Below are 13,746 nucleotides of genomic sequence, written 5' to 3'. Positions count from 1 at the left end.
ACCCCCTTGGTCTGTAGAAGTCTCTGAAGGCAGGAACACTGTTTCTTTTCCTTTGGCAAAAAAATACGATAGTGGATCCAATTAGGTTGTGAGATGTAACAGCACCCTCAGGCTCTGACGTCAAAACAACTGTGACTGGGAGCACCTTTTTAAACCAAACATTCCTTCTGACTGCACAAATACAAAAGGTCTCAGTGTTCTACATACAAAAACTAAGCTCATTTCAAAATTATTAGAATTGGTAACAAAAGAAACAACTTACTGATTGCCTATTAGATACACGTGAGAATATGCATAAAAGGCTCTATAGACATGGAAAGAGACGGGAATACTCTGCAACCAAATGTTAACAACAGTTTGGGTGTCTAAAGTTATTTTAACTTATGTTTCTATAATTTACAAAAATGTCCACAGTAAACATAAATTAACTGTATGGTGAGAAAGATTTAAAAGATTTAAAATCTCTGCTGGGGTAATCTTTTTGTACAGTGTATGACGATGTGTCTCTGTTTAACCTCACCTGCCTAAGGCACCTTCCGATTGATTTTAATAAAGAGCTGAATGGCCAAGGCAGGAGAGGATAGGTGGGACTTCCAGACAAAGAAATTCTGGGAAAAAATCTGAGGTGGAAGATTCACCAGCCAAACATGGAGGAAGTAGGACAGACAGTACTGAGAAGAGGTAACAGACACATGACCGAACACAGATTAATATAAATGGTTTAATTTAAGTTTTAAGAGCTAGTTGGGAACAAACCTAAGCTAAGTCCAAGCTCTTCATAATCAGTAAAAAGTCTTGTGTCATTATTAGTGAGCTAGTAATATAAGGAAAGATCTGTTACAAATCTCCACACATCTTCCTAAATTGAAATATAAAAGGAAACATTTTCATACAGCGATCTGGACCTAAATATTCAGAAGGCTAGACACCTTATGATTAAGATTTATATTCAGTGTTTTCCACAGAAACACCAAAATTACATTCTTTTATTATCACTGAATTTCACAGTTAAGCGAGGCTGTTAAAGTTAGTTTTTCATTAATTTTATTACTTAAACTATAAAAATGGATATTCATAACCTTTACATGTTCTTTTAGCTTATCATTCTCAGCTTCCCTTTTCTGAATTTGGAGGTGTAGACGATCATGTACCACTTTGACTGACTGAGAAAACCGGTTTGCTTTCAAAGCACTTTCCTGTAATAGAAAAGAAAGACAAATACTAAGTTCCTGTGTCTCTTTATCTCTGACAGAGCCCGGAGTCTGAGTCCACCTGAACAGAAGGTGAAGCAGAGCACTCCTTTCCATACACTGTGGCCCTATGAATGCACTTCATATAAAATTGCATGTAAAACTCCCACATGTATTCAATACCTTCTAATCATCTCCTATAAACCTTCCCATCTCCCTCCCAAATATAAACTTAAGTATGTACAAAATGTTACTTCAAATACCAAAATTATTTAATTTTTCCAAACAGATTAAAATATAAATTTATAGTCCTTAAACGTGCATGTGTATATTTGCATGTGTTTTTAGCTGTGTACAGGCACAGGGACACATACATACACACACATGCACATATATGACATGTGTGTGGGATCATAGACAACCTTGGGTGTCATCATCAGGACCATCCTGCAGCTCCTCTGAGACAGGCCCTCTCATTGGCCTGGAGCTCACCAAGTAGGCTAGTCTGGCTGGCCAGCAAGCCCTAGAGATCTTCCCACCTCTGCCTTTCCAGGACCAGAATTCCAAGGCTTCTGGGGACTAAACTCGAGTTGTGGTCTTCTGAGTGGCCCATCACCCAACCCAGGCATATAGGATTTGTGGTGACTTAAGCCAAGTGGTCTAAGCAGCATAAAAATAAACTAAACAAACAAAAACCTTAAAAAGTTAAGATGTTCTATTTGATACATAACAATTAATACTGATCTAAACTGTCAAAAAGTCTTCATTGTGCCTAACTGAGGATATGAGAACGGAGTGGGAGGAAGAGAATGGGGTCAATACTAACAAAATATAAGTCATGGTTAAAAACTCAAAACGTGTTACCTTTTCATTCTGAAACAGACACAGAAGTTCTTGGATATAGGTCTCTTTTTCAAGTACCTTCTTCTTAAGAGTCTTCAGGAAAGACATTAGAAATTAGAATTAGAAAACTCAGAATGTGGATGATACTGGCTGAAACCAAGCAGCATACAAAGAAGCAAAAACCATCCCCATGAATGGCTGTCAGGTGGACAAACACTTACACTATTGTCACTTTCATTGTCACTGAGGTCCTTCAACAAGCTGGGCGAGTTCTCTCCTGTCTGTGAGGGAGAGATATGAAACATCAATGTCTAGAACCACACTTCTCTGTTTTAAAAATGGCTATTGTCTGTCAAGTTTGGGAGTTCATTTTCTACTGATTTCAACTCTCTGCAAGAAGTATAGCTTGCAAATATTTCCTCCTATTCTGTAGACTGTCCCTATGCTGTTACCTTACTTTATACAGAAGCTTTTTAGTTTGATGTCCTAATTCCACTATATCATATATTCATTCTCTTCCCTCCCTCATTGAGGAGGGAGCCCAGGGCATCATATATGATAGTTACACAGTTTGCCACTGACCTGCATCCCTGGCCCTTAAATTATTAACTATTTCTGGAAACTAATAGTAAGGCATCTTAACTTGACTCTGTGGACATTTATAGAGCCTGAAGATGGACTTTGTGGAACCTGAAATACATACACTTCTGAAATGGTATGTGCAATCCTGCACTGTGTGTATGTGCAATCCTGTACTGTGTATGTATGAAATCCTGCACTGTGTGTATGTGCAATTCTGCACTGTGTGTATGTGTGCAATCCTGCACTGTGTGTGTGCGCAATCCTGCACTGTGTGTACGCAATCCTGCATTGTATGTGCAATCCTGCACTGTGTGTATGTGTGCAACCCTGCACTGTGTGTATGTGTGCAATCCTGCACTGTGTGTATATGTGCAACCCTGCACTTTGTGTGTGTGTGTGTGTGTGTGTGTGTGTAATCCTGCACTGTGTGTATGTGTGCAATGCTATGCACAGTGCAGATTCTATTGGTTAAAATTTTTGCCTGAGTGCTCAAAATTATTTTTCACATAATTTCTGGTCAGTTACTTTGCTAAATTAATCTCAAAAGAACACCTCAGAAAGTATAGGTTAGTGATATACAAATCTCTCTCTCTCTCTCTCTCTCTCTCTCTCTCTCTCTCACACACACACACACACACACACACACACACACACACACACACACCCCTACTTTCTAAAGACTCTCAGAATACTGTTTAGAAAGAGGTATTATGGCAGGGGACTTAGCTCAGTGTAGAGTGCTTGCCTAGCAAGCGCAAGGCCCTGGGTTCAGTCTTCAGCTCCACGGGGGGGGGGGGGGTGGGGGTGGGGAGAAAGAAAGAGGCATTATAACTCTAAATTCTAGCAGTGAGAAGGGGAAATATGATATGGTAATAGAGGACCGAATGATCAAAATGCATTATACACATTTTTGAAATGTCATAAAGACTATTTAATACAATTAATAAATGCTAATAGAACAAAGATAAAAATTAAAATAAACTGAATAAGATACTAAATTCTTTTAAATCATCAATACATATAAATAGACATTTCTCAAAAAGACACAGATGGTTAATAGGTGCAGGGCAGTGCTCAGTGTTACTGATCATCAAACAAAAGCAAATCAAAACCAGACTGAGTATGAAAAGGTTATGAAAAGATGAGAAATAAAATGCTCGCAGAGATATGGAGGATAGGGAGCTCACACATGCTGTTTGGTGAGAATACAAATTGGTCTAGACAAGTTAAGTATCTATCAGTTGGTGGATGGATAGCACATATAGGTGTAAATACACAATGGAATACTGTTCAGCCATTTAAAAAATAATCCTGTCATTTGCTTTACTATCGATACAAGTGAAATCATGTTAAGTAAAATACAACAAACACAAAAAGTCAAGATCCTGTCACTCATATGTGGAATGTAAAAGCTGATTTTATAGAAACGGAGAGTAAAAAGGTGGTTACCATATGTCAGAGAGAGAAGCCAGGGGAGGAGGAGGGGGAACAGTGGCAACAGTTAGTCAATGGGAACTAAGGTGTAGGAAGGAGACAGACGTGCTGGCGTGCTATTTTATACTATGGTGAGACAAAAAGACCATGTATAGGACCTTTTATTGGGGGAGGGGTACCTAATGATACACATGAGAGTTTAAACTGTAAGAATTTTAGACTTTGCAAGTAGAAGTTCAATCATTATATTTCAAAGAAAAAAATTCAAAGAATTACTACTATTTCAATATACCAATATTTTAAGATTCACAGTTAGAGAACTAAAATATCCTCCAAGTAGGAGGCATCACTACCATGGGAACACTCAGCACAGGAGCCTTACTTGTTCGTAGTGTGTCTGTTTAATAAGTTGTTCTAAGGCTAATTTCACACGGTTAAAAGTGTCTAATTCTTTTGATAATATTTCCTTCTGTTCAAAAATCTTCTTCAAATTGGATGCAGAAAGATTAACCTGACAAAATAAAAGAAGCCCACATATACATGTTAAGACAACATTAAGTAAAACACATTAGAATGATATCATCAATGAGGAACTGTTTCCTAGTATCAATCAAAATCATTATTTTGCATGTAGTATTGGTAAGCCCTGGCAAGTTTACACATAGTAGTCAGAATGCACTACATGGTATATTAAAATAAAATAAGTTGTAGAACTCCACCGCTTTGTAGTATTGGTTCCACTAAACCACAGAGCACAATCTGTTCTTGTCCCAAAGTGAAGTTTAGCTGAAAGTGTAAAATCGTCTTTTGTTCCAAATGACATCACAGAAAACAGGTAAACAGTATCTCTCAGAGTTTTCTTTTTTAAAGATCTATTTATTTTTGTTTGATGTGAATGAATGTTTTGCCTGCATGCTTGGCTGTGCCTCATGTATGCCTAGTGCCCATAGAGACCAGAAGAGGGCATCAGAGCTGCTGCAGCTGGAGTTAGGGATGGTCCTCTGGAAGAGCAGACAGTGCTGCTAACCACTGAGCCATCTCTCCACCCCACACTTTTAGTTTTAAATGAACTCTTCAGAAAATCTCATTCTCTAGTACAAGGCCAGGTAAGTCACGCATCAACCTGCAGTATCTAGCTTAGTCTCTTCCTAGGTGCATGTCTGAGAGATGTCTGCCTTTTAAGAAAAGAACAGAGTTAACAACAATAATAAAGAATGCTGTCCTGTCTCTCCCTACCCCCACATTTTTGGTATCATGTACCCATATGTGGGCATTCCTGTTAAGATTTGAGTCCTTAGTCAGGTCATCTGAATATGATGCTCACTTTCCATCTCACTAGCCATTCTAAGTCCAACACTCACGTTTTCTAAACTAATTCCTTCCACGGTGTTCTTAAATAACGGCAAAAGTAATTCTACTGAACAGGATGCCGACTCAGCTTCCTTAAGCGCTGCCTCCAACTCCGTCTTTTCATTTAAGATGTCTTTCTTGAGGCTAATAACAGAAAAATAAACCTTCAGTTACATCTAACACACAAACTGGAGACTTTTTAATGTAAGACAAGAACAGACAAGCCTGCCTCCAGACTGACATGGGTTTAATTTACAGATGCCCCTAAGGGAAGCCTGATCACCAGGACTATAGGCATCCAGGCCAAACATGGGCTGAAAAGAGGCAAAAAGAGGTGGACCTGGAGCACAGAGAAGAGAATAACTCATCTTATTTACATTCTGCTCTATGGAATCATAAGTTATATGCATTTAAAATTTATCTATAGGGCTGGAGAGACGGTTCAGCAGTTATGAGCATTGGTACTCTTCCAGAGGACCCAGGTTCTAGTCTCACACCCACATGGTGGCTCACAACTGTCTGTAACTCCCTCTTTGGGCCTCCATGGGCACCAAGTATGAATGTGATGCACACACATATATGGAGGCAAAATTCTCGTATATATAAAATAAATATATCTTTAAATTTTTAATAAATAAAAATCTATGTATAACTAACTCTAAAGAGGCTTTTTCAATAATTATAAACAAAACAGCAAGTTCTGTGAGAGCAATCACGCCCTTCATTACTCAGTACTGTTTCTTTCTTTACAGAATGTCTTATAAAAATTCATTCAGAGATGATGATGGGGCAAGAAAGACGGCTCAACAGGTCAAGGCACTGTGAAGCTTCAAAGCCTGGAGGTCTGTTCAAAGCCTGGAACTCATGGTGGGAAGACAGAACAGACTCTAAAAACTGTCCTCTGACCTACAAAGCACAAAGCACACACACACACACACACACACACACACACACACACACACACACCACACACACACACACACACACACACACACACACACAAATAGAATTATTGGCATCTTACGTATACTTCAAGTAGAATATTTTATTCTTAAGTACCACTGGCTTAAAGTAAAAAACTTATGATAAATAACTGCCATTCATTCAAAATCATGGTCAGAAAATCAACAATTACATTTGATGAAACACCATTTTCCACTTTCCTCCAGATAAACTAGAAGCGAAGCTATACTACCTGTAATGGCAATATGACATTTTAAGATTACTATTACTATATTAATTCACACAAATAAAACAAGTAAATTTCCAATTCAACAAAGCAAAATATAATAATCATCTGCTATACAACAATATACCAAGCATTAATATTCACTTTATAAATTATTAATGGGTTGGGCTGGCTTTTCTATTGCTTTCATTAAATAAAAACTTAAAGCACCCACCTGTAATCCAAGAGTAAGAAAGGCTGACACAAGAAGCCGAGAGTTCAGTGACAGCCTGGGCTGCAGTGAGGCCTTGTCTCAAAAAGTAAAGCAAACAAACAATAAAAAGACTGACAACCGCTCTAAACTGCTAAGAAAGTATTTTTATAATCAGATTGCTAGGTATATTTTAATGAATGAATACTAAATGTGCAAAGGATATTCTTGAATGATTAGTGCACTTGATTTGGAAGTTAGAAAATGAGATTTGCTGTGCCAATAACAAGGATACCTGCTGAGGTGATTCTCACTGGCACACTGTGGAACAGGTCCTCTCTCCTGTGTGAGATATGAAAAGAGTCCCCTGGGATGACTTTCATCGCTAGTAGGTGTCTCCATCAACTCAGTAACTCTCTTTTATAAGGCGCTTCAGCAACAACGTTTCCACAGATGCTGAAAGCTAGGGAACATATGTTATTAAACTTATCATTTCAGTAATTTTTTCCCTCTTGTTACCCTGTGATATAAAGACCCCAATCATATACAAAACATTTCAAAGACAATATCAAAATCTTAACTGCTACCTGGGCATGGTTTAGCATGGCTTTAATCTTAGCACTTGAGAGGCAGAAGTAAGCAGATATCTGTGAGTCTAAGACCAATCTGGTTTACCCAACAAGTTCTAAGCCAGTTGGGGCTACATAGTGAACCTCATCTTAAAATATATATATGCTACTCACTATTCTAGTGACTCAAAATAGTATCAAAATTGCACTGCATAGTAATTTATCAATTTCAACTTTCCATACACACTTTCAAAGGGTTTGCTATTAATATTACATATGTGTGCAAAAATCTTTTTTAAGATTATTTTTAATTATGCGTCTGTGAGTGGGTATGTGCATGTGAGTCCTAGGGGTTGGAGACACAGAGATCAGAGTCCCCTGACCTGGAGTTACCCAACAGTTGTGAGCAACCTTGCATGGGTTTTAGAACTAAACATGGGTCCTCTGCAAGGACAGTAAGCTCTTAACCACTGAGCAATCTCTCTAGCCCCAAGTGTAGATATCTTCACTGATCTGTTTCTGGAAGTATTATAGTAGTCCTTCAATAATCACCCATAGGACTGGAAAACAAATGTGCAAACTGCGGGTTTTGTATTAGTTCCATCAGGCCTAGGCAACAAGACACTGTTGTACACTTAGAACTGTACAAACTCAACGCACCTTTGAATGTGTTTTGCAACAACAGCTGCAGAGCAGGCCAGACATTATTTTGAAAGTAGTCCTTTGTGGTGTATTTCTTTATTCCATTCCCAGCTTGGTCTAGATTATTCTTTGCTGATAATAATAATTAAAAGTACTTCTGAACATGAGCAAAAAATCTTTTCATTTAGCCCTGAAGATGTCACTTTAAAAATGTGACTGTTCATACATGAATTCCTCCAAAATTGCCCCATTTAAAGAGATGAATTAACACATCAGCAACAAGAGGCTAAGTTCTCATAACTAAATAGAAATGCTCATGTGTCTCTTTTGTTGTTGTTCATGCAAGATCAAAGGTCACATTTAAGGTTTTCTACATTTCTTTCAAATATTTATGATTTAGATTTCCATATTAAAATACATTATGCTCAAGAACTTTTCTATAGTTTAGGTACATGTTGAAATGATAGGTTGAAACTATTCATAATATTTGATTAGCAATTCAGAAACCTCCCAGGACACCTGCAAAAACTACATTAAATTTTGTCTGATGTTTCTATACACAATACAGAGATAAATATTTAGTAGCTAAAATTCAAAAGGAACAGTAGTCCAGAGAGCCTGCACCACTCTCCCTGGATCTCTGGCTGCTGAGTTGTGCAACATCTGTCACTACACCAAACTGCAGAGGATACACGGGGATATTTACAGTCCAGAAAAAGCGCAAATACACAGAACACATGAAAAGCCAACACAGGCTAATGAGGAATGTGCTCTGGGAAGTCACAGCAAAGACATCTGTGGATCTGTTTGGTTTGTAACTGTCACAGCCCTTCGATGGGGAATTAGCATTTATCTTTTACTCATTCATGTATTCAAATATTTATCTCTCCACAGGCTGGAATCTCAAGAAAGAATGTCCTATTTATAGTTGAATCCTAAATGCCTACAAGCCTTGGAGTACTAAGCAAGCCTGGAAAGTATGAAAGACTTAGTACTCTCAATGAATATAATAGGCTACTGCTTTTCACTTATCTGTCCCTGAACTGACTTTTCTGAGGGATTAAAAGAAAATGGTTTCTATATTTAGAAGTAAAACTTAAAACCAGAATGAAAGGATAGGGATCTTCCATTCTTAGGAAATACTTGATAAAATGAGAACCACTTTGGTGGCATCAGTATTTTAAGTGCGTTCTCATGTAGCTTTCTGGCTATGTGAGTGTACATAGACAAATTATAAAGCAAAAATTTTGTCTTTCATCAACTACAATTATTAACTACATCTTAAATGATAAATAAATAAAGCTAATGTGTGGTAAAAATGGAGATCTGTGATGGTTAATTTTAATTATCATCTAGACACAATTCTATACAAGTTTAAGTAAATACTTAAAGTTCAGTAGTCTTAAGTTTTTTAAATTGTCAAGGGTATTCATGGAGCTGCTGATGTAGCTATAACCACAGAACTATGTTCCATTTTGATCAACAAGTGTGTTGAGAGATGGATGCTTGGGGACAATGGCTTTAAAAAATAAAGATCATGGCACCTGGACCATTCAGGAAATGTTTTTTTAAAAATCAGTCTCTCTGGAGAGGAACCATAGAATTCCACAGGCTTTTATTTGTTTTGCTAAACATGAATCCCTGAAAAACAAAATTCATTGACCTCAAACAATAGCATCCAGATTCTACTAAAAAAATCAATTAAAAAATATTCCATGAAATACTCAGCAAGGAACACAAAGTACATGTAGGAATGATGCCTTCTGTCTCTCAGTATTCTGGAAACTAGTCAAAACTTATCAAAGAAATAGTTGCATATTGTTTGACTCCACTGTGGAAAAAAATATATTTTTGAAACAGGTAAGTAAAAATGAGCAAAGTAGGAAAATAGATTTCTAAATAAACCTATCAAAATGATGGGGGTGGGAGTGAGAGGTGGAATGACATTTATGATTCAGAGAAGCTAACTTGAATAAGAATCTGTGGCTTCTGGTAAGCTGGGGCTGAAGAGTCAGTAGTGATTAGCGGGAGACCAGAACCACTGAAATAAAATCTGTGTTTTATGGGGACAATGGATGCTGGCCAGCTGAGGCCGAAAAAATAGCTGTGATTAAGAAGAGACCACCGTTGCTGATGTGGAATTGTCCAGGGGGACCAAGACTACATCTTAAGCTGGCAGATGAACTTAGTAATTTGTTGTTAGAGTTTTCCTTTTTGAAGGAGTAAAGGGGTCAATCTTGGCACCATGTGGCAGGATTGGAGTCTCTGAAGAGAGGCCAGGAGGCCACTGGTGACAGAGCAGCCTCAGTTGTAGTGGAGGCCCCAGAACTGAAGGAGCCACGAATAGAAACTGAAGCTTGGTATCATTAGTCAAGGTCAGAGTTCCTAAAGAAAGCCCAGGAGAAGTCATTGGAGAAAGTGCAGCCTCAGTCACACAGAGACACCAGGATTGAAAGACATGGAAAGAAAATGGTTAAAGTGCAGCCTCAAATGAATTTGAGATCCCAGCATATTAAAGATGCTAGGACCATGGGATGACCACCAAGGACAGCAGTATGTGTGGTATAGAGTTGACCTAAGATAAGCTTCCCATGGCAGAACTGGAGAGGTTTGGCTATGCAAGTCCTTTGAAGCTCAGATCACCAATGAGTCCCAGATACCAGACACTGAGTACAATGAGTTATTTATACTGATGGAGTTTGGTTTCTGATCTGATTGTTTCTGTGAGCTTGGAATAAGAAAGTATATAAATTGTTTGGATTTTAAAGTAACCTTGTATTTTAAAATGTTTAGACTTTTAAAGACTATGGGGTTTTAAAATTATATTATGTTTTATATAGCAATGTTAACAAAAGATCTTGGGGATAAACAAGAAAGGAAAGGTTATGGCTTAATAGTAGTATATCTGTGTGTCAAGTTGACAGGGTATCAATTGTGTTGGTTGGTTTTTGTCAATTTCAAACAAATTAGTCACATGGAAGAGGGAATCTCAACTGAGGAACTATCGGCCTGGTCTTTGGGCATGTTTATGGGGCATTTTTTAAAAATTATTATTAATGACTGAATTAGGCACAACCAGCCTACTGTGAGCATTGCCACCCTGGGCAGGTGGTCCAGGTCATATAGGAAAGAAAGCTAAACTAGCCAAGGAGAGCAAAGTATTAAGTAACATTCCTCTGTGGTCTGTGCTTCAGTTTCTGCCTTGAATCTGTAACCTGTAAGTAAAAATGAACCCTTTCCTCCCAAGTTGCTTTTGGTCAGTATTTTACCACAGCAACAATGAAGTAAACTAGAACACAGAGCTAAAAATGAAATGTCAATATATTTTCTCAGAAAATATTTTGAAGAAATCAATTAAAAATTGCTTTCACGGATGATGAACACATGAACGTAACAAAAGAATGAGAATGCTAGAACAGCAACAAAGAATAGAGTGCTAGAACAGCATGAGGAGAAGTTCAAGGAGAAGTGGCCATATATAAATATAACACATCATTTGCCCGTGATGCTCTAATGAATTGCTCTACATGTAAGTTATTTTTTAAAACTGTCCCTTCAGGTACCAAAAATAATTTAGAAAACTCTTAAAAATGTTTCTAATTCTTCTTCACTATCTAATCTCAGAACAAGTAGACTAAACAAAACTTAACCATTCTTAGATGGCCAGAGATAGCCCATCAAACTAAATGATTATGACCCATGAAATATCACTTCTTAAATCTTACTGGCCCCAGGACATGGAAAATCAATTAACCACTAGCCACACTGAGCCTTATTTTTCTCTTCTACAAGAACAGAATACAGACCACAGTCACAGTAACATGCAGAGAAAAAAGTGGACTTCATCTTTCTTTTGCCCCCCATCCCCTAAACTTAGAACCCATTGGGTTCACTCTGCTGGGGCTTTCTCGGCAGTCTTCACATTTTCCCATTTTTTTCCTTTTTAAGTAATTATCCTGAATTAACCAACCTATTCTTAAAATTACTTACAAGCTTCCTGAGTTGATCAGAACTGATTTTACAGAACAACCTTTAGGACATATTTATTCTTTGTGGAAATTTTAGAAGTCATTACCAAAGTAGTCATAAATTGAGAACTGCTAAGCTAGAGGATGGAGAGAGGGAGAGCAGTGGCTTCAGAGAGAATGCAGCCCAGCAGATGGTTATTTATTTTATATATTCATCTTTCTGTTGTGTGTACAGAATTAACAAAAGTGACTAATAAATAAACAAAGCTATTTGTTCAGATCTCGAGATGCTTGAAGAACAAAAACTAAACTATTAATACACAATTGTAGAATCAGCATATAACAGCAAATAATAACAGCAATATAATACCTAGCTATTAAAAATTAAAAATATGGTACTTGTTTTACCATAAGCCAAAAGTATTTTAAAAGCAGACATGATTTCTGCAGTTCGATCCTTTAACTACTCCGGACCCTCATCCCCTCAAACACTTGACACACTGTAAGGCCTAGGGTGACAAAGAAACTTGGCCTTTTGGAAACCCAACAGCAGCCAGTTTGGTTGTGGATACTCAGTTGACCTCTGGCACTCAGTGCCACCTATATGGACTTGTGTTTAATATCATTTATTACAACTGTATTATTTATTCTCAGTTTGCAAGTTTGGAAACGGAAGCCAAAAAAGTGATGTGCCCAAGACCACACAGATGGTTAAATGTCAGAGGTGGGACTGAAAGCACATTGGCTTCTACCGCGTTCTACCTTATGTCAATCATGTTTTTCTTGCGGGGGAAGAGTCCTATAGGGCTGGAAGAAGGTATTATTTCCTGAGGGTACATGGGACATGACTTAGGGCATGTCAAGAACTGGACTGCCATGGTAGGCTCAAGATTAAGAAGACACTGTGTCAACACCCCCAAAACCCGGACCCTCGCTCTGCAGAGGCCCCCCACGAGCTAACCTCATCCCCCCACCCCAAATCCCGAGACCACACCACGGAAAGCTGCGGCAACCTGGCCGCCTTCCTCCGGATGAAAGCGGTGGGCTTGAGAACCAAGGACCCAATGCCCAGGCAGGGTGGGCATCAGAGGTCTCACTTCCGGGTAAGCCTCCTACCCCACGCCCCAGGGTTCCTAGGGTCACCGGGGCCCGCGCTCAGAGCCCGCCCCCGAACGCGTCCACACGTCGCCGTGACGTCATCCGCCGCCGCCGCCACTACCTACAATGGCCGGAGAGTCCTCTGAGATCCTGTCGGCCCTGGGTCGCCTCGGCGGACAGAGAGCGCAGAGGGAAGAGGAGAAGTCCGGAGGGGAGGACGGGGCGCTGCGAGGCAAGAAGCCGATGAGTCTCCAGGACAGGCAGCGGCGGCGGCAGCGTCGCCACGGCAGAAGCAAACGTTGCTAGTAACCGTTGGCTTCTCTGGAAACGGGCGCCCCGCCCCCTCCGCTCCACCGGAGCTAATTGGCCAGGGCTCTGGGGCGCGGGCGCCCTTCCTGCTGTGATTGGCGGGAGCGAGAGGGCGTGGCCGGCGGGGAGTTTTGTCCGCTCCGGTTTCTCCGGTGTTGCTTTGATGAAGAGTATAGCTTTTGTGTGCAGTTACCGGGAAATCTCAACCGCCGTCATCCTAGCGGGAAGAAATGTCCATTCCGAGCCTCCTGACACTGGATCGGAAAAATGCCCTCTCTGCTTTTGCGGGAGGAATTTGAAAAAAGCCAAGATAACATGACTAAAAAAAAAAAAAATACTCATTTCCGGTGTATGGCATGATCCCTGACCTTTCCCTGGGCGT

The 13,746-nt window shown here is 39.3% G+C and overlaps 1 protein-coding gene across 6 annotated transcripts in view; it reads right to left on the bottom strand.

Annotated features, from left to right (window-relative positions):
- The window catches only part of Odf2l (outer dense fiber of sperm tails 2 like), a 37,724-nt gene extending 24,314 nt beyond the window's left edge, over nucleotides 1–13,410 (bottom strand). Inside the window, exons 1-7 of one of the 6 annotated variants that reach the window (XM_037207160.1) lie at nucleotides 13,181–13,410; nucleotides 7,074–7,241; nucleotides 5,411–5,543; nucleotides 4,432–4,560; nucleotides 2,255–2,314; nucleotides 2,055–2,126; nucleotides 1,080–1,196 (exon numbers count right to left, since the gene is read on the bottom strand). In XM_037207160.1, the coding sequence (XP_037063055.1) occupies nucleotides 1,080–1,196; nucleotides 2,055–2,126; nucleotides 2,255–2,314; nucleotides 4,432–4,560; nucleotides 5,411–5,543; nucleotides 7,074–7,180 (618 nt within the window). In that variant the 5' untranslated portion in view covers nucleotides 7,181–7,241; nucleotides 13,181–13,410. Of the gene's footprint in view, nucleotides 1–1,079; nucleotides 1,197–2,054; nucleotides 2,127–2,254; nucleotides 2,315–4,431; nucleotides 4,561–5,410; nucleotides 5,544–7,073; nucleotides 12,912–13,180 lie in introns of those variants that run through there. The other 5 variants (XM_037207162.1, XM_037207163.1, XM_037207165.1 and 2 more) reach the window with 5 other exon arrangements.
- Nucleotides 13,411–13,746: the final 336 nt, after the last annotated feature.

Source organism: Peromyscus leucopus, chromosome 6 (genome assembly GCF_004664715.2).
Source record: "Peromyscus leucopus breed LL Stock chromosome 6, UCI_PerLeu_2.1, whole genome shotgun sequence".
Classification (NCBI taxonomy): Eukaryota; Metazoa; Chordata; class Mammalia; order Rodentia; family Cricetidae; genus Peromyscus; species Peromyscus leucopus.
This window is presented reverse-complemented; position numbering and strand designations above follow the sequence as displayed.